The sequence below is a fragment of the Bacillus rossius genome, chromosome 17 (genome assembly GCF_032445375.1).
Source record: "Bacillus rossius redtenbacheri isolate Brsri chromosome 17, Brsri_v3, whole genome shotgun sequence".
NCBI lineage: Eukaryota > Metazoa > Arthropoda > Insecta > Phasmatodea > Bacillidae > Bacillus > Bacillus rossius.
The window spans coordinates 34,640,023-34,662,495 of NC_086344.1; the positions used below are offsets into that span (position 1 = coordinate 34,640,023).

At 38.4% G+C, this 22,473-nt stretch overlaps 1 protein-coding gene across 29 annotated transcripts in view; it reads right to left on the minus strand.

Moving 5' to 3' along the window:
- The window catches only part of LOC134540897 (calcitonin gene-related peptide type 1 receptor-like), a 391,875-nt gene that overhangs the window by 212,686 nt on the left and 156,716 nt on the right, over positions 1-22,473 (minus strand). For 2 of the 29 annotated variants that reach the window (XM_063383966.1, XM_063383952.1), the window contains exon 1: positions 21,786-21,942. The exons of 23 other annotated variants lie outside the window; for them this stretch is intronic. In XM_063383966.1, coding sequence (XP_063240036.1) covers positions 21,786-21,788 — 3 coding nt within the window. In that variant the 5' untranslated portion in view covers positions 21,789-21,942. Of the gene's footprint in view, positions 1-21,785; positions 21,951-22,473 lie in introns of those variants that run through there. 4 more of the 29 variants (XM_063383967.1, XM_063383964.1, XM_063383963.1 and 1 more) reach the window with 3 other exon arrangements.

Genomic DNA, 22,473 nt, shown 5'->3' on the forward strand with positions numbered 1-22,473 from the left:
GACGGGGGCGCGAGCGATATTCAACCTTAAAAACGCTCTCCGCTCCGATTAATTTTGCCCCGCGTCCGTAATTGCGCCAATTAAGGCTGCGACACGTCCCGATGTCAGCCGGCAGTTTCAACAGTCGTTCCCCCCCCCCCCCCCCACACCAACACTTTTACTAAGCCGGGTTTACCCGCGACACACGTGTGAATGGGCGCAGATGGTAAACGGTGGGGGGGGGGGGGGGGTTGTGTTTGTTAAGGGAGACAGGGCCCCTGGAATTAAAAAAAAAAGTGTGTGAGTAGCGATAACGCGCGACAGAAGTGAAAAATTCTAGGTTATTATTTGAATTATTCACATAAAAACGAATTATACTTATAAAGTTAATTACACAAACCAATAAATCTTTTCATAGGGAATAAATAAACTGTGGATACTTTTTACTTGAAGCACAGCGCAATTCAATAAAAAAAAAAGAAAGAATGAGTGCGTGCGTGTACTTTATGTACGTAATAAAAAAAAACAGGACTGAAGTGATATGACAAATACAGTTAGTAAAGTATAATTTCAATCTAATTAAAAAAAATTCTAATAAATACTGAGTCTACATTCTCAATATAAACACGTGTGTAAAATTATTATTTTATTTATTAAAATAATCGAGACGAATTTTAATTAATACTGAAAATCAATGAATATGCTAAATGTTTATTGTAATTTGTTAATTATATTTTATGAATAATAATAAAAATATGGTAGCTTCAATCGTTAGCCGTTACGAAAACTGAGTGGACAAACACAAATAAGCGCTACGAGAATTCCGTAGCATCACTGCTGCGTCATTTCTACATGTCCCCTTCCGGCCGTTACAACTAGGGGGGGGGGGGGGAGCTGAATTGTTGCCCCTGGGATGGGCAGCCCTTCAGGATTTTTCTGACAGTGGTTAGTTTAGGTTAGGTTAGGTTAGGTAAGGATAGGTTAGGTCACTTTACAAACTAACCACTGTCAGAAAAATCCCGAAGGGCTGCCCATCCAAGGGGCAACAATTCAGACAAGCTTTCAAAAACACTACTGTTTAGAAAAATCCTGATGGGCTGCCCATCCGAGGGGCAAGTTTTCAGGATTATTTAAACTCTTAAAGGAGCTTGTTTTCAGAAATTGGATGGGCTGCCCTTCCAGTCTCTGTACAAATAAACCACTGTCAGAAAAATCCTGAAGGGCTGCCCTTCTAATGGGCAACAATTCAGTCGCCCCACAACTGGCATGAATCATGTTATGCTAAGTACCTGTTCCACCCCCCCCTCCCCTTTCCTTTCACCACAATCTGGTGACCGCTAGCGCATGCGTTGGAGTGGCGTCGCCGCTGACGCACTCTCCTCCTCTACCGGTTCCCCCACCACGCACCTATTTCCCTCGTGCGATCGGAATTTTCGTAACGCTAGAAAATTGTATCTCATACTTACAGACCAGAAAAATTCGCGAATTCATTTCACGACAACCTGAAATTCATACAGTTATACCTAAGCGCTGCCTCTGCTATTGGCTCACAACTCACCCGGATGACTCTGGGCCAGTGAGAAACACTCAACCGAAGCACAGGCTGCTACATTGGGACATCTTCACAAGACAGCAGCCAATGAGAGGGCGACATTTGACCGAGTGTACGTAGAACTATAAAGTTCATCCTAGAGGTCATTTAACCCGCGAATTTTTCCGTTCCCTACTCATACTCGCGATTTCTTTTTTCTTTTTGTAAATACTCAAATACTTCGACATAATCTCACGCTCTCTCCCTCGTAGCCTACAAATGAAGTTCCATTTTTAACCATGTTATTACCATGTTTTAATTGACTCAATTTCTTGTTATGTATGTCCGGGTGGAATTTTGTAATTGATTATAACCTAACTTCCTGATGAGCTAGATACTTGAAATTTGGACCGTAGCTTAGAAGTGGATGACAACGCAATACATAACTATAAAGAGTGTTGAAATCAGCTATCAATGGAATAACTTAATTATCGGTTCACATTATTTGCGGTGCAATAAAATTTTTAGTTGAGCTATTAATGCATTAATTATATGCTGCGTACGCCCCATGTTTTTCGTTTCCAAACTTACAAGTATTTTAATAGCTATCAAAAATTGCCAACTATGAATTTTCTAGGATAATTTAGAAAAAGTTAGAAATCTGTAAATGGTTTTATCCTTCATAAGGATTAGAGAAATTATTTTTATACTTTTTAGTCCGTTATAAAAACATGGTACAAAAGAAAAAATTATTTTATTATTTTGGTGTTCCACCTTACTTTGTTCAAACTTATGTACATTCCCATCAAGGCGTGTAATAAAAATCACACATGTGTATGAATAACCCTTCAGATGTGTAACTGTGCCGAATCATCGACAGAGAAAGGAAAAATTCGCGGGTTCAATGACCTCCAGGATAGACTCCAATATCATCTACACACTCGGGCAAAAGCCAACTGTTCATTGGCTGCTGACTTGTGAGTCGTCTCGACTGGGTGGCCTGTGATTCGACACTTCTATGAGTGAGGGTCTCTAATTGGCCCTCAGTCCTCCAGATTAACAGTGAACCAATGACAGAAGCAGCACTAAGGTATACTTATTTGAATTTTAGCATAACACGAAATGAACCCACGAATTTTTCAGGTCCCTAGTCATTAGACACAACGCTCGGTCGCGATACACGGCACTGACTAAAAGACTTGTGTCCAGAAATGCGCGTCGAAGGAAATAGATGAACTAAGTAGGACTTTATCTTTGATTATTCTGAATTTGATTAAGTTTTTCACTTCTTTTTGCTCGAGGACCGGTAGAAGCTTGCAGGAACGTTTATACCGAGCAGTGAGAGGTGGAATTCCGTAGACCAGTGGTTTCCAAACTTTTTCAGCTGGCGACCCACCTTTCCTTATAGGAATACCTCCACGGTCTATCGGTCCATGGTGGAGTAAAAAACCTTATTTGTAATGTATCCCTTCATTATGTATATATAATTTACCATCAAATAATGTTTATATACATGCTTTTTTTAAGATACCGATTGATTATTGATAAACAATTTGTGTTCTCATTTGAAAATGGTTGACAAAATATAAGCACTTTGTAGCAAAACAGTTATTTATTTAACAATATATATGTGTTTGCACACAATTCGATTTTTTTTTCGATTTTTTCTTATCTTTTCTGATGGTTTACTCGATGGTTTCTGATAGTTTTGGGATCGAGTCGCGACCCACCTGTAACAACCCTTCCGCGACCCACACTAGTGGGTCGCGACCCACCGTTTGGGAACCACTGCCGTAGACTGTTGCTTCAGCTAGAAATTAAGAGAGTAATATGTTATAACTAGGGGCATGCAGATTTCGAGACTAGATGAAAGTTAAAACACTGTATCATCGTTTGTGTTTCGTGATTGGGTGAGTTTCTCCCAGGTACATATCGATTGTAAAAACACCAATCACAGTGATCAAGTGCGAAAACAAACGCGTCCTGAGTGGCTCGGTCAAATAAGGCAACGACAACTCCCGCAGACGGCCGCCAATCACAAGGAAGAAACCACAGATGTGGGTATACCTTGTTGCAGTCTAATAGGCACTCTTATCCTTTCGGGAAAAATGCCTGCCCCTAGTTATAACAAGGCTGAAAAAAGAAACTAAACTTGTTTCGTGAGGCCTTCTGTTTCCCAGTTAACTGCTAGAAATCGCAGGAAATTCATAGACTATCCCACGAAGAATGCGATTCAAATGAAGTAAGGGGTGTTTGTAGTTTCAGATAATTGGATCCAAGTAGGGAAACCTCCCCTCAAGATTCCAACTGTTTTTTGAGTTGTGTCCTGCTATAAACAAGGTGGTAGTAAGAGAAGAGAATGTTTTGTCTGTAGATTCAAAAACCTTCTTGAAGATTTTTTTTTTGAAACCCAAAGACGACCCTTGTTGTTCATGTAGAAAAAAAATCTATAATACCGAGTGTTAACTACGAAAAATGGTGTATACTTTTATATTTTAATATATGTTTCCTTCAAGCATAATATTTTAAACCATGGAAAAAAAGATAACCGTATAATCAACTATTTGACTTCATTTTGTTGTATCGTGCTTATTACGTGCGCAGTTATAATCAAAAGCTATTCATGAAACGGTTTACAAATAACTTTAACTATTGGAGATACTGGGTCAACACATTGCATAAAGGCCCTGTTAAGAATCTGAAGCCAGTATTACTGAAAACACTATTTTGTAGTGATACAGATTTTTTTAATGCAAATGTAGAAATTTACAAATACTTACATGTAATTTTACATCAATATTTTTGTTCCATTAACCTTAAATTAACGAAGATACCTGGTAATCACAGTCCTTTGGGAGTTTCACCTTAGTACTAAAAAATGAAGAGATAGAAAAAATAAGATATATAACCAGACCGCACCTATATTTTGAAGTCGGTTAAATTAAAAAAAAAAAAAATATCATAATTTTGCATTTTTTTTTTTAAACCAATGTACTTAGTACATAGGAGATGTGACAAAAATACTACGAATAATTTTATTACGAACAAAGTAATAAGCTTACATTAAATTAGAACTAATCTCCTTCGAAATTCTCTCCTTGGTTAGCAAAGCCCTCTTGTTTTAATGTTTATACAAAAAATTAAGAAACAACTTTTTATGTACCACGTAATTAAAATTTCATTATATTTTCATTAAATTACACTAATTTATCACATTTTGATTAAATTTTTATGTGGTATTAAATTTTTTTATGGGACCTGAACACGTAATGTATGTACCACGTAATTCAAATTTCATTATATTTTCATTAAATTACACTAATTTATCACATTTTGATTAAATTTTTATGTGGTATTAAATTTTTTTATGGGACCTGAACACGTAATTTCGTTGCTTACAGTGAAAATTGGCAACCGCCACCTCTTGAATCTATTGAAGTACTGTCACATTGTTCTTTCTCTACTCTTTTTCACAGTGGGTAGGTGCTTGAAAATATAATGTATAGAGACCGGAAAAATTCGCAGGTTCATATACCTTTAGGATAAACTCCAATATCCTCTACACACTCGGGCAAATGCCAACTGTTCATTGGCTGCTGACTTGTGAGTCGTCACGACTGGGTGGCCTGTGATTCGACACTTCTATGAGTGAGGGTCTCTAATTAGCCCTCAGTCCTGCAGATTAACAGTGGACCAATGGCAGAAGCATCACTAAGGTATAATTATTTGAATTTTAGCATAACATGAAATGAATTCACGAATTTTTCAGGTCTCTAATAATGTATAATGATTAGAGGCAAGAGTTTATCGTTTTAATTCAAGACCAATTTTGTTTTTAAAACAAGAGATTTTAGTGTTACTTTTTTATTTTTTATGAACTCTGTTTATTCATAAAGATAGCACAATTTTCAACGAATACGACACTTACTTGTTCGGTGATACTTATTTCACCAAAACAATGTCATTTTAACTGATGCATGATGCAATTCTCACAATCAAATAATAATTTGTAATAAGCATGTCTAACAACTGGAAAAAAAATGAAAATAAATTAAAAAGTAGGTATATGTGCATTTCTTAAATGTTCTAATGTCGTAAAGTAAAAATTAGCTACTAATAAAGTTGCAATATAATTTTTAAAAAAAATCTTTTTTGATACTAACCTCATGCTAAAGAATTTAGTTTCATTGAATTTAATATATTAAAATAATCGATTTCTGTAAGCTAAATTGAGTTTTGATTAAATATGCTGATTATTTCCATGATTTTTGTAGCATTTCAGGGCTTTATGGTGTTTTGACAAGCTTTTCGGTGTTATTTCGGCTTTATTGCAAATCACCATATACATAGGGATAGAAAAAATTCGCGGGTTCAATGACCTGTAGGATGAACTCCATAGTTCTACTTACACTCAGACAAATGTTACCCACTCATTGGCTGCTGTCTTGTGAGACGTCCCAACCTAGCAGGATGTGATTCGATACAGTTTTGGTTGGGTGTTTCTCATTGGCCCAGAGTCATCTAGGTGAGTTGTGAGCCAATAACAGAGGCTGCATTGAGGTATAACTATTTGAATTTTAGCCTATCGCAAAATGAACTCGCGAATTTTTTCGGTCTCTACATATACAGTACACTCCCGATTATCCGCGAAATTATATGGCAGGGCCACCGCGGATAGTGAAAATCGCGGATAATGCGATAATCCGCAAAAACCCGAAAATGGGAAACAAAAATGGAAACATTAATATCAACTTAATAATCTAAACATTTATGTACAGTAAAAGTTACAATTAAAGTACAAATTTTTAAATTATGCTAAAAATTTTAGTATTTTACTGAGTAATCAACATACAATACATTTCAGTAATGCAAACATAAAAAAGTGCTCAACCATACGACTAGAAACAAAGTGCGACAGAGACAAAAATATCAACGCATGCCAGCCTACAGCGTGAGATCCGAGAATGCCTGTGGCGTTTCACTGTATACTGCACACAATACACTCGTCAGTAGAGTTCAAATTTGCTCACTTGTAATAAAATACAGATTTACAAAAGTGCTGTATTTTTTCATAGTATGCACGGCTAATCCGCACCGCGGATCATTCGCCCGCGGATAATAGGGAATTTACTGTAAACGTGTCCCTGATAATGACATTTCTTGAAGGAAAAAGACAAAATTTGGGGCTTCGGAAATCTTCTCCGAGGGCAGACACGCTAGAGACGATCCTTGCCAGGTTAAGGAAAAAAAAAGGGGGAGGGGGAAATGAGCGAGTCCTTCAGTTCTTGCTGGTAACGAGCAAATTAGTGTGTTCTCACGCTCATGTTGCAAATACACTTATACCTAATTAGTAGAGACCTGCAAAATTCGCGGTTTCGATGGCCTTCAGGATAGACTGCACATACCCCTGTACACTCGGGCAAATAACGCAAGTTCATTGGCTGCCGACTTGTGAGTCGTCTCAGCTGGTTTGTCTGTGATTCGATCCTTCTTTGGTTGAGGGTCTATAACTGGTTGAGATTCGTCCAGATGAACAGTAAGCCAATAGCAAAATTATCTAAGAGGTATGTGTTTTTGAATTCTAGCCTATCACCGAATGAATCCGCGAATTTTGCAGGTCTCTACTAATTAGAGACTGGAAAAATTCGCGGTTTCATTAGGCGATATGCTAGAATGCAAATGTGTTTAACCTTTTGCTGCTTCAGTGATTGGAGCACAGATTGATCGGAAGGAATCAGATCCAATTGAATAATCCTTAACGAAAGAAGTATCGAATCAAAAGCATTCTAGTTAATAGTTGTCACGAGTCAGTGGCCAATGAGCAGATGTAATTTGTCGGAGTGCATAGAGGATCTTGGAGTCCATCCCGTAGGTCATTGAATTCGCGAATTTTTCCGGTTCCTACTAATTAGAGACCTGCACAATTCGCGGATTCATTCGGTGATAGGCTAGAATTCAAACACATATACCTCTTAGATAATTTTGCTATTGGCTTACTGTTCATCTGGACGAATCTCAACCGGTTATAAACCCCTCAACCAAAGAAGGATCGAATCACAGACAAACCAGCTGAGACGACTTACAAGTCGGCAGCCAATGAACTTGCGTTATTTGCCCGAGAGTACAGGGGTATGTGCAGTCTATCCTGAAGGCCGTCGAAACCACGAATTTTGCAGGTCTCTACTTATAATGCGAAACTCGGACACCAATTTTAACGCATAACTCTTTAAAATAGTGCCAAGCGTGATAAATATACGCTGTGGGGTGTAAAAAATTTCCCCGTGCGGGGGCAAACAGCCCACGTCCATCTCTACCTGCACCGCCAGTTACAAGCATTATTTTTCAACCTCGCTGACCTTGACTTCGCCAAGGCTACTTGCGTAAACGCAGTAGAGACGCAAAACTAAATTACCAATTTGATTGGGTGTGCAGTAGGTTATTGCAGTTTTCAAACCAATTATATTATATGCAAACATTTAAATTTATTCCCGGTAAATTAGAATACATGAAGTACCAACAAGTGAAATAATATATATATATATATATATATATATAAAAAAAGACATAAAATTTACAAATTCTATACGTGACGCCCGGCCGTAGCGATCACGTTAGCTGCGGCACAAAAACCTTGCCATCGCATGAGTCTAATCTGTCCATCACCGCGCGAGGGAGGGGAGGGAGAGTCCACACGAAATCTTGGCTTGCGTCCCAAAAACAACCTCTTCTTTCACCATTAATAAATTAAAGTTCTACTTACATTGGTGCTCGCCGTGCAGTACATATTTACCCAGCTGTCGTGCCTCGGGTACCCGGGCTGTAGACTGCGCGTAGATCACACCTGTTGCACGGTCAAATGGTCCCGGTCGACGCACTTCGGGGCGTGGTGGATTGACACCCGCGACTTGCGAAAAAGTTAAAAATTGTTGATGCGAAATACGTTCCCGTACATTTTAAATTATAAGAAATATTATGCATCTGATGCGGGCCGCGGCGACGATAACTCCGCGTAGCCATGTCCATGGTTAACCGATCATCACTAAGTATGGATAGTGTTCCCAACTCCCGTGCACTCCCTGGGGAACCATATTCACGACTCGACACGCCCTCGGTCAACGCCCGCAAGGTTCTCCTCCTGAACTCCGACTGCCAAGTGTCCAAAAAAGTTCGCTCGCCGCATACGGCACACTGCCGTGACGTCAGCCAACTCCCTCCGCTAATTTCCCCCTCTCTCATGGGTGGACAAGTCCATTCAGCAGGGGGTCAATGGCCGCACGGTAAACCACAGTACTTGATTAAATATTAACTAAAACTAGTAAAGACGTATATAAAAATAAATATTAAAACATTACTTCAAAAAATTACGTTAAAATTATAATTAAACATAATAAACACTTAACATAATCACATGAGACACGCGAAGTGTCTCAACGCAAATTTGGTTTTCAACTACATTTCTATACGCGAATCACACGCAGTTTCCGCATCCGCCGCTAGAATTCGCTGCCGGAGAAGATACGTCGACTACAGAATCATTCTATTTACAGAGCGATATTCTAAACTATATAATGAAAGGGCTCCAATAAAAGCGAAAAAAGATTTGATAAAAAAAAATAAACCTTAATACCGTGCGCAGGCTTTCACGGCCATTGTCTGAAGTAGCTTGGCTTCTGGGTTGTAGCCGTGTCCTGGGCGAATAATTCACCGACGTTTCGGTCGACATCGCAGTCGCCATCATCAGGTCCAGTAGGTACCTAAATGCTCCCTGATGATGGCGACTGCAATGTCGACAGAAACGTCGGTGAATTATCCGCCAAGGACAACGGCTGCAACCCAGAAGCCGAGCTACTTCAAAACTAAACCTTAGGTTTTAAACATTATTTTCAACAAGGAATATTATTAAAATACTGTCCATCTTGTTAAAAAAATTCACTATAAAGTCAACACTATGAAGTTTCCCTTTGTCTTTGTGAACTCCGGTTCGCGCCATCCGACACAGTTTTTTTGTTTTTCATTTGAATGCACAAATTTACATATGTAGGATATCTGTAACTTTAACTTAGATATTTCTGTTCCATTAAAAAAAAACCTCTGTATATGCATGGGAGCGTTATTTTCATCTCCCGGCAATTTTCGGGAAGCTTAACTCATAGCACGGAACTTTTCCCCGTTACGGCGGCGAGGCGAGGCGGAGGAATCGCGCCCTTATTGCCGCGGTTCGTCTTTCGTACGGCGCCAGGTCTGCAGGGCTAGTACAAGGTCTGCGTGGGATAATAGGTTCAGCTGTGCGCAATAATGGAGTTAAAGCGAGCGTTATGGAGCAAAAGAAGGCACTGCACTAGAGAACACAGAATAAAAAAGAAAATTAAAGAAAAATAATGTATATACACGCACGAAGAGCCTTAATGACTCCAGAGTATATATATAAAGTGGAAAGTGGGAAAGGAAAATCAGGAGCTGTTATTATGCAAGTGCCGTTGTAACTCAAGAGAATATGGTCTCTTCTGGTTTTAATACCTACAAGCTGCGTTTACATTATCTTTGTTTAGTGACCTCAAGATGGTGGTTAAGTGAATTGTTCTGCTTCTGTATTTTACTGTTCATACCTATACGATGATCAATAGCTTCAAAAAGCCTGAAATCAGGTCGTATATGCAACCGTTTAAATGAAGTTTTCTATTTAAATCTTTTAATTTAAGGACACATTGCATAAATCTCTAAAATATATATTATGTGAAAATAATAATTTTTGTTTCATCAACGGTATCATATATCTTTCGAGAAAGCATAATATACAAACGGTTAATCAACCACTGAATACCACACGATTATACGTGCAATCAGTTCATGCTATTTTGATGTATAAAATTACGTTTATAGATCTTTAATAATTCATTAAATGAGTAAATATAAAACATTTATCATTATTGTATAACGAATTAAAAAAATTATAAAAAGTACAAATTGTTTACATATGTAATATTTATACATTTTTGTCATACATCTTGTATTTGTTTTGGATCGCAGACACATTAAGGAATTAATTTGTGTAAAGTTGTTGTTTGGAGGAGGACAAAATTTTCTGCCAAACTTCGTGATCTAGTTTTTCTATTACTCGCATAGAAAAAGGCAATCGTAACAAAGATGGCCGCCCAGGTACTAATATGTGGCGGCGTTACTACTTTCCACCAATTTGAGAGTAAATTTTATTTTCCTACAGTCACAAAAGTTTTTAAAATGTGTATATTTAATAAATATATTTATCTTAAAAATTCACTAGGTGAATAATTAACAAAAGCCATATTTTATTTTTCATTAACTAAACAGTTATTTAACATAAAACAACTAAGAAATTATCCTCATAAAAAAGTTACGAAGTTCTTATTATTCTAATCCTTCCAATATAAAAAAGCAATAAAAATTTTACATTGCTAAACTAAAAAAAAAACTTAAAATTATTAATATAGTATTAAAGCATATTTTATCTTATGGTTTTAAAAAGGCACAATAAAAAAGATTACGGTAGCTAAAATTTTCACATTTTTTTATGTATTGTCAAAGCCGATTCCTTATTTATCAGCAGAACAAAAAAAAATACTGACCGAGTGGTTTTTTGAATGCATCGCAGCCTTTAAAAAAGGCCTCGCTCTTCATCCATTAACTTTTGGATTTACAGAAGAGCACTTAGGCCTAATAAAATGCTTTCAGCTCTCTTTGTGTGTTTTAATAAACTCGCTTCATTGCAAATGTGTGCGCACTGAAAAAAAGGGGATTCAAGCTGACAAAATGCGGCCATAGTATATATATATATATATATATATATATATAATTTTTCTATGTACATTTTATGTCATTTAACTTCCTTCACATTTAACAGTTCTGATAAGTCGTGCCAGTTTTATTACCCATTTTCCAACTGTCGCATGACGTCACATTATGTTTCTTTACGGACATGGACAAAACCTTTAAAGAAAACGTTTTTCCGAATATTTAAAACCGATTTCTTTGGAAACTAGTTGCCAAAAAAAGGTTGTTATACTTCAAGAAAGATATTGTAACTTTGTACAAAAAAAATTGCTGTGATACTTTTTGCATATATGAAATACATTTTTCTAGATAATACTGAGTACTTCTTACGAAAATTGGCGTTAAATTTTATATTTTAATTGATGATTCGTACAAGCATACATATTATTTTAAAACCACGGTAAATATTATCAAGTATTCAATAATTGGACTTTATTTTGTTTTATTCCGCTTATTAATGTGTGCAGTTAATACTGGAAATCTATTAATATAAATGACCTTAGCTATTGGAGGTACTGGGAAAACACAAAGCATGAATTCCCTGGTAAGAATCCGAACCTAGTATTACTGCGAACAATATTTTGTAATTGATACAGTCGTTTTCACGTGACTTGATGTCTCGGAGAAATATGCATACCGGGTCCACACCGGGCATTGATATTATCTTTGAAAGATTTGTGCAATGGGAATGCATGACTTGATGTAATGGACTAAGAGAACGAAAAAAAAAACCCCCACAAATGATGACAGCACAAAAATATTGAACCCAAAAAAATTCAGCACAACAGTTGAAACGAGACAAAAACACGACAAAACGAAAAGAGAAAACAAACACAATAGTTTTCCAAAACAGAAGAGAACGTAAAAAAAACACACACAAATTATGACAGCACAAAAATATTGAACCTCCCCCCTCCCCCCCCCCACCGAAAAAAAAATCCAGCACAACAGTTGAAACGAGACAAAAACACGACAAAACGAAAATACAAAACAAACACAATAGTTTTTCCAAAACAGAAACAAGCGACGTTTCGGGAACTGCTATCTGCTCCCGTCCTCAGGAGCATCAAGTCATGTACTCCCATTGCACAAATCTTTCAAAGATAATATCGTTTTCACGTGAATGTACAAATTTACAAACACGTGTGATTTTACATGAATATTTATACTCCATTTACAAAAAAAAATAAAAAAAAATACGGATGTACCGATGACTGGTAATCAAAATGCGGCGAAGAATCACGAGGAAAAAATGGTGGGGTGGGGGGAGGGGAGGGGGGGAAGGGTTTCGGGGGTAAATGTGGTGGTAGCAGGATAAGGACCGCGAGTTCAGTAAGGACACACAACGCCCTCCCCCTCGACTTTATCTCTTACGCTCCTAAACGCATTAGTGTCCTCGGTATAAGTTAATTTCACCCCGTCGCCTTGCGCTACGCGTGTCCTGGGGGGTAGGCGCGAAGCAGCCATGACGGCTTAGCGCCTCAAGGTCAGAGATGGAGCGTCGTGAGTCCTTAACTGAACTCGCGGTACTTTTCCGGCTGCTACCACATTTACCACGGGTTCACCGGGTGTTTTGAGGAGTCCCAGTGTGATGTGGCAGATCGGGGAAGGCGCCAGCAGTGCTGATAAAAGTCTTAAGGGCCCAGGACAACGCCAACTGTCTGGTCAGCTGAGGCGGCGACTATGCTGGGTTGGTGGCCCCAGCCGCTGGTAATAACACCTTCCCGATCAAACAACAGGGAGTGATCCCTAAACGTTCTGTATTAAATAAGCTCTGGGAGTATATAAAACGAACTGGAAGTTTCTCCCACCCTACCCTATTAGGGCGCATATGTGGGAGGGGAACGTGAGAATAATGCCGGCCGTAAGGTCGGAACAATCTGCTACCACATAACACCCCCCCCCCCCCCAATCCCGGCCCCATTTTTTTCTCTCGCGTTTCTTCGCCGCATTTTGATTCCCAGGAACCGGTACAACACCGTAATTATTTTTTGTGAACGGAGTATAAATATTCACGTAAAATCACAAAGTGTTTGTAAATTTGTACGTTCACGTGAAAAAAAAAACTGTATCAGATACAATACAGGTTGGTTTATAAGGGCGACGCTTCGCTGTTGCTCCTAGCGCTGCGTCGCCCTTGAAGCTTCAGCAACAACGCCACAACTTTAAGGCCCCCTTTCCTTCGCCAGTTCACAAGTGCTAGCTTCAACGAGTAGCCAAATAAATAAATCACATGGCGTGTCAAACAAAAATAATAATCAGCACGGAAGCTTTATTGAAAGCGACATCAGGGCAATGTCATATAGCTATATCTAGGGACCGGAAAAATTCGCGCGTTCAATGACCTCTAGGATGAACTTAATTGTTCTACGTGCACTCGGTCAAATGTCACCCTCTCATTGGCTGTTGTCTTGCGAAGGTGTCCCAATGTAGCGGCCTGTGATTCGACACAGCTTCGGTTGAGTGTTTCTCACTGGCCCCAGAGTCGTCCAGGTGAGTTGTGAGCCAATAGCAGAGGGCAGCACTGAGGTATAACTATATGAATTTTAGGCTGTCGTGAAATGAATCCGCGAATTTTTCCTGTCTCTAGGTATATCATATATGTATTTGAAGCAGCAAGATGGAGAAGCATGATCTCCCCCCTAAAGCTGCATTCGCAGAGCCACGACGGACGAGACACGCCCAGCAGCCAATGAAAGACGAGCTCGCTGTGACGTCACATTCGGCAAAATACGTCGACCCGACGGCCCGCAAGGAACAGATTCTAGTTCTGATTTTCACCGCGTCGTGCCGCTTGACGTGCAGAACTAAAATTCGAAAAAAAATATTTACTCAACTCGTTAAAGCTTTACGATATGAAAAAACTCAACTTCGTTTTACGTTCGGTTGCACTTTCACATCTGTAGTGTGCCTTAATCTGTTTGTGTAAACGGACATAATTTTGTTTATGTTCAACGTTATTTTTATAGATTGGTCAGGATTTTATTTAAGAATGGACGTGTTCAGCGGAAGAACTTTTAATCAATAAAATTGAGGCTTATGGTATTTTGTATGACACTGGGTTGAATGACTACAGAAATCCGCCAAAAACAAATAATAAAGACAAAAAAACACGCAGCATGTTCTTTTTTTCTCTTCTAAGTCGTTTTTAACGCATTCTATAGTGGATTTTATGAACGCGTTTGGCTTGGAAAGATTTGCCGGAAGTCATGATAGACTGGCGTTGAGGTTGTCGTGGTATTAGGACACTACGATGTTTATTCTGTCGTGCTGGAACGATGTGAAACGGCATGTCGGGTTCGTCGTGGCATTGTAAAACGCCGAGAGTAAAAAAAAACAAAAAAACTTTTTTTTTTTTTTAACCACCAAAGTCCGACAAATAATAAAAAAAAAGGGAAAGGCTTATTTCTGTTGGATGAAGCGAGCTTTGACGGCCATTTCCTCCTCCCCCTTCTTTTCCCGCCAAAGACGAGCCAACACATCCAGGCTTTACTGCTCTAGCGTTGAGGCCATCTGCCAACTACCTTGTCAAGGACATCACCGTTCGCCGGTTTCTAACACGAGGGAAAGGCAGGGCACCACTTGGGGAAATTCACTTCGGTATAAAACTAGGTGTATACTTTTAGGGTGTTTCCACCCCTTAAAATAATAAAGCGCACCACCGAGCAGATCATAAGGAAAAAAGGCTTTAAAATTTTAAGCACATTTCTAGAGACCGGAAAAATTCGCTGATTCATTTCACGACAGCCTGAAATTCATATAGTTACACCTCAGTGCTGCCTCTGCTGTTGGCTGAAACTCACCTGGATGACTCTGGGCCAGTGAGAAACACTCAACCGAAGCACAGGCCGCTACATTGGGACACCTTCACAAGACAGCAGCCAATGAGAGGGTGACATTTGACCGAGTGTACGTAGAACTATAAAGTTCATCCTAGAGGTCATTGAACCCGCGAATTTTTCCGGTCCCTACACATTGCATATACTATATGAATTTCAATTTGGCCAACGGCGCAGCGGCCTAGGTGTAGGCCACCGTAGCGCAGTCGGCAACAAATCAGGCTACGGTGCGGGGGCTCTGGATTCGAATCCCGGCTAATACACGGATGTGATTTGTGTTGTCTTAACACACCAACGACCTCAACTGCAATCTCACAATGACTCGGGGTGACATAAAAATTTAACATTAAGGTGGGGAGATGATTGGCACACTGGTGACTATCAAAAACATGCCCGTGTGCCACCCATCTTAAAAAAAAAAAAAGATGGTAACGTACTTGCTTGCCACCCAGTCACTCGGGTTGCGATCACGTTTATGACCACTTGTGTTTAACCATAAAAAAAAATTCTGATAAATATGCTGTTTAAAAATATAATAAGTATTTGTTAAACGTTCCCTGAACAGCATTCCAGTATTACCTAACTGTCCATATAAAAAAAGTCAAAACGTTGAATATTCGATTATCTTTTTCCTATATTTAAAACTTTATGCTAGAATGAAACGAAAAGTATTACATAAATTTCACGCGTCAATTTTCATAGCAAAAAAAAAACTCAGTACTAACTCGAGAAAAAAAAAGTATTTCGTACATGCGAAAATAATAATAGCCATTGTGTTGGACAAAGTTATATTATCTTTCTCGTAGTATTGCAACACGTTTCTTGGCAACTGATTAAAAAATAATAATCTTTTGTGAAAGTACAAAAGTTTAATTTCTGTGTGCAATGTTACGGGAGCTCACTTCTGCTCCCGTCATCAGCGTGAGGGTTGCGGAAAGGGTGGACGGGGGAGGGGTGTGTCTGGTCTTCCGAGCCGTGGTCACCCCATCTCATTCAATATTCATAGAGGTCGAAAAAAGTTTCTCAAAATGAGCGCCGTAAAAACAGAATTTAAACATCGTACGCGCGCCGGAATTACGTGGTTAATAATTCAAGACACGATAGCAGGATCCGGCATTTATTATTAATAACATCACCCTAACACAAAATTCACAACTTAAAAAAACGAAATAAGCATCTATCAAAACCCCATTACATTAATTCCCGAGAAGTAAACTTAGTTTTCTTGTACAGCCTAAACATATCATATATCGAAGATGAAACTCATTTGCTGAGGGGGGCTACAATTTTCGAACTTTACAAAGATTCCGATCGCATGAGAGTAATTTTTATGTACGTGGTGGGGGAACGGGTAGAATAAGAGAATAGTTAGCTAAAATTATTATTGGGACAAATTGTCGAAACTGTCATAAAATACTTACTGGCAACTATCCGATACAAAGCGCGCGCAACCTTGAATTCTTTATTTAAGGTTTGGTTTTTATCGAAATCTCACCTGAACAGTGACCTTCCTCGTGCTTCGAAGGTCAAGTGTGCAAAATTCATCGCAAACGGATGGATAGTTCAGGAACGCATATGGGACAAACAAACAAACATTAATTTACATATATAGCTGCCCTACCCGGCTTCGCACGGTTGTATTAATTGGGGGGGGGGAATGAGACCAAATCTCTTATTTGCAGTTATAATAAATGAAATAAAATGAAAATTAGTTAATTCTGACAAAAACTTAATACAATGCTTTGTAATGTACCGAAGAAAAAACGAATAGCACCGATGGTTTTCCGACTCTCGAGCACGCAACGTTGTCATGGAGACGAATTACCCACTGTTTCCCGGGCTTAAACACCAATCAACATTGATAATCAGTTTATTGTTAATTATAAATTATTGATCATTAATCGAAATAAAAACTATCCTATCTCTCAAGTTGGAAAAAATTACACATAAATGCCAATTTTCAACGAAATCGGTTGACGTGGCGAAGAGTTCACTGGAAACAAACACCAGGAATCTGGATTTATGTATATTAAGATTTGACATGTATCATGGGGTTCAACGATACGTAAAATAAGATTGGGAAAAAAAAGGGGGGGGTATGTCAGTAAAGTCGGTTTACGGACGATAATTTTACGTGATAACGTCATAAGAAAACATTAATGAAAAATTGCATACTTTTTTTAATTTTCAAATATTATTTACAGTTTTTGCAAATTTAATTTAAATATTTTGTTTAAATATAATCACGTAACAATTAATTAAAAAAGCCAACCTTAACCTGTTTGATATTATAGAAGATTTTCTCGCACGGTGGTTGGCCGGTTCTTGCACGCTTGGCTCAGGCGGAACGTGACAATTTTTCCGTGTGTGCAGCCGGCCTTTAAACGATTTATAAGACGTTATCACGTCAAAAAAAAGACTGATCGGGCCGTCACTGATTTAGAAACCAAGATGGCGTAAATTGAATTAGCTGGATACGAAAACGTGGTGCACAAGCAAGCGACGGGATTTTAAACTCAAAAACCGGATTTTGCTTTGCGAAAACAAAATACAAATTCAAAAAAATTGTTTGTCTGTAAAATCGGTTTACGGACGATAGTTTAACGTGACAACGTCATAGCAAAACATTGATGAAATGACTGCATACTTTTATGAATAAAATTAAATCATTTTTATTGAATTATCACTATTTTGTATGGATACAAAGAAGGAGTGAAATGAAGTCTACAATTTAATTGATAAATTTACTTTTATTTGCACTCATTAATTCAAATATGTTTATTACTTTAACGATCAGATTATTTTAACTATAACTTTTATACATGTTTGCTATTTAACTTCTTCCAAGCTGTGTTATTCTGTTAAGGATAGGACGATGATAGGAAAAGTAGGAAACGAATGGGAGTGTTTCATGTTTAATGTGACTCGAAAAAAGTCAAATCGACGGTTGTTCCCAACCGAGAGGAAGAGAGATAGATGCGGCGCTAGCTTACAATGAGCGCAACGGGACACAGTGTAACGGGACAATGTGCGTTACTGGACGCTTTTTTCGTGCGTGCAGCCGGCGTTCATCGATTTATTAGACGTTGTCACGTCAAAAATAAAAGATTGTAGGAATAATATGTATGTGTGTGTATATATAAAAGGAGTATTGGAGGACACGGCGAAGTTTTACGAGGCGAGTTTGGCGCGCAGAAGGGAGAGGAAACGTAAACAGCACTCCGGACGGCAACTGCGGCCGTAACCCCCCGCAACCTCCCGCGTCGCACAAAACCGCCCACTGTGACGTCACGAGGACGACGGCCAAAGGCGCGCTGTTTCGCCGCAGCAGACGTGCGTCAAAAAAAAATATATTTTTTTTTTTAACGTGACAACGTCTAATAAATCGATGAACGCCGGCTGCACGCACGAAAAAGTGTCCCGTTACGCACATTGTCCCGTTACGCTGTGTCCCGTTACGCTCATTCTACACTTGCGCCGCATCTATCTCTCTTCCACTCGATTGGAACAACCATCGATTTGACTTTTTAGAGGCGCGTTAAACTTGAAACACTCCCATTCGTTTCCTACTTTTCCTATCATCGTCCTATCCTTAACAGAATAGCACAGATTGGAAGAAGTTAAATAGCAAACATGAATAAAAGTTATAGTTAAAATAATCTTTTCGTTAAAGTAATAAACATATTTTAATTAATAAGTGTAAATAAAAGTAAATTTATCAATTAAATTGTAGATTTAATTTCACTCCTCCTTTGTATCGATACAAAATCCTGATAATTCAATCAAAATGATTCAATTTTATTCATAAAAGTATGGAATCATTTTATCAATGTTTTGTTATGACGTCACGTTAACCTATCGTCCGTAAACCGACTTTACAGACAATTTTTTTTTTCAATCAGAATCCATTAATAATGCAAAAAGCCAAATGCCACCACTGACTGACCGCGAAATCTCTACATCCCAAAAGACTTTAGTACACATGTTTATTTCACGCCTTACGAATGCACAAGAACAGGATTTTTTTTAATTGCTGAATTTATTTTTTTCAATAATTGGAGCTAGGTTTTTAATGTCGCATTAAGAATTTCGTTCTTAAGTGAATAAATTGAGTCGATATAAAATAAAAACAGTTTCTAATATTTAAATTGTAATCTTTTTGTGATAATATGATAAATTAAATCTGGTATAGAAATGTGGTTTGAAATCGTGTTAATAAAGACATGATCTCCTAAAGAAAATATTGCATCAGTCCAAACAATATGGGCAGGATATGAAATTTAAAACACGCTCAAAGACTGACCGATAACTATAAATTTAAATACCAAAGGGTTGAGTAGCTAACGTAAGTTCAGAAATAGAACTAGGAGCAAGAGAACTAGAGAGAGAAATATATATATATATAGGATAAGATAGAGGACTAGAGAGAGAACTAGAGAGAAAATGAGAGAGAGAGAACCCCTAGCAGGTTAGAATAGCTAACAGAGAAAAAATCGGTTCCTGGAAAAATTGGCAAAATAAAATTTTTACATCAACATTTTCAGACCAACCATGAATTTTAAAACTACGATAGTTTTGTTAATTGATTGATATCTTAAAAGTGCAAAAATGAATAACAATAAAGATAAATAAAACGTTATTAAAATCTGGTGATTATGTTTACAAAATATAATTAAAATGGTTCTACAACTTAATGACAAGCATTTTACTTTACAGGTGCGTCGGTATAGTAAAATAGTAAGCGCAGAGCGTTGCTTCTCTATAAAAAAAAATGGTTGTGTGTACTTATGTCTGCGCGTTAGAAGTTATACTTATGTACTTGGCATAGTAAGAAAACTAACTTTAATTTTGCATGCAAATAATTTATAAAAAATAAAATGATACAATGACTGGAATTATATTATAAATATGATTGGTAAAGTATCAATTAAAACAAATTAAACAATTTAAATTAATACTTTGAATTCAGTATTAATAAAAACATTACATATTTAATTAATTGATCATTTAATTTTGTAAAATACCATATATAAATTTTAATTAGTAATTAAAATCATTAAATATGATTGTTTATTCTAGTTTATTAATTTTAATTTTGTAATAAATAATGAAGTTATAATTAATAATTTATTTTGCAAATAAATTATACATACAGGAACTTAACCTCACTAATATAAATACACATAAAAAAGTTTCGAAAAATAATTAAAAATCACTAATACTCACAATAAATAAAGGTTTTTAATTATACGTACCAGTATTTAATATTTAACGTTAAAGTATATGATTAAAAGCATATATAAGTATTTATTTGTATGGGGTCTTGCTGTGAAAAACCTCATGGAGGTAATAGTGGACGTCTGTTCTGAAGTTGACATCACTCTGGTTAATAATTGGTAACGTAACAGACCATAGATGCTTGAAAGGGGGTAATGCTAGAAGTTCATTGTAATAGCTCGAAAGCATTTCGTTAGGAAGAATAATTAAAATGTCAAAATGAAGTGAGTGCTGTTAAAATAAAGATTTTAACAACGCAAGAGCAATAAATACCGTTATAATTCACGTTGACTTCAACTATTATGTTGGCAAATATTGCTAATCAAAACTCCTTAGCTTCTTACCTCTAGGACGGTTCTAAAAAAATAATTGTAAAAACTTAAAATTAAGTGATGTGTAAACATCTAACTTCGGTAACGAGCAAATTCGTGTGCTCTTAATGTTAAAAATAAAATTACAATACGGAACTCGGACACTAAATATAGACTAGAACTCTTCAAAATAATGCCGAGTGCGACACATGTACTAATATTGTGTTTTTCAACTACATTTCCGGACGCGAACGACATGCAGTTTCCGCACCCGCCGCTAGAATTCGTTGCCGGAGCAGCCGAGCTGACTATCCCTTTGCACAGCGAAGAAGAGAACGGCTCCGATAAAAAGCGACGAAGAACTGAAACAAAAAAGGAGTCCAAGCGCGACGGAACAACAGATAAGGATGCGGGTACGATCTTAAAGTAAAAAAAAAAAATAGGAGTAGACAAACACAAGCAGCATAACAGAATCCCGTAGCATCACTGCTGCGTCATTTTCTACCTCTCCCCTGCCGTCTCCCCTTCCGACCGATGCACAACTAGCGTATACCATGCTCCGCTACGTACATAACCCCCCCCCCCCCTTTTTTTTCTCCATATTCCCATTCGACCGCTAGCGCATGCGTTGGAGTGGCGTCGCCGCTTACGCACTCTCCTCTACCGGTTCCCCCAACGACGCACCTAAATATTCCCCTCGAGCGATCGGAATTTCCGTAACGCTCGAAAACTTTAGCCCTCCTTCAGCAAATAAGTTTCACTTTAATAATGTTCGCAGGCTTTCACGGCCATTGCCCGAAGCATAGCTTGGCTTCTGGGTTTGCAGCCGCGATCCTTGGCGAATAATTCACCGAGACGTTTCTGGTCGACGATGCAGTCGCAAGTGGGTAACCTGCTCCCTGATGATGGCGACTGCAATGTCGAACCGAAACGTCGGTTGGATTATTCCGCCGAGTACGCGGCTACAACCAACCCGGAAGCCAAGCTACTTTAAGTTTCACTTAAAAAAAAAAAAAAAAATTGCATGATGAAGCTGTTTACCATTTGTGGGCCTCAGGAGGTGATTGACTGTCAGAATGATCCCCTCGCAGAAGAAGTCGCAAGCACCCGGCATGGAGGAAGTAACCTTCCGGAACCCGAGATCCCCTGCAGCAGAACACGATGCCGATCTCCTTGGCAGGTCGCGCGCGCACACACTGGTGAATGCGGCGCCTAGGTCGCGCGCGGGACAAGGAAGTGTCGGCCGTCTTCGGGCGCGCTCGGGAACGATCGGCCGTGACCGCGACGGCTGGGCGCACGCGGTGGCGGCAATAGCCACCAGACACCTAAGATTCATTGGCCCCGAGTCAGAAGCCCGACCTAATGCCCGTTCGTGCATCTTCGGTTTTTTTTTGTTCATTGTAAATAAATATGGCGATGTTGATAAAAAGATACTAATGGTTAGAGCCACGGAAATTTCGCGGATTCATTTAGTCGCAAGCTGGAATGCAAACCTCCACACTGTCGCACTGTGTTCATGATTGGACCGCAGTTATCTGGACACGCCCCTCTACGACCGTGAGCCAACGATGTCCAGCTAGGAGAGAAGTAAGCGAATCAGGTAGTGCAAAATAACAAGGATAAAAATGTTCTCGCTAAGAAATCAACCAATGGGAAAGTAAACATGGGTCGAGCACACCTATAACATTGAATTCTATCCTGAGGCCAGAGGAATCCGCGAAATTTCCGG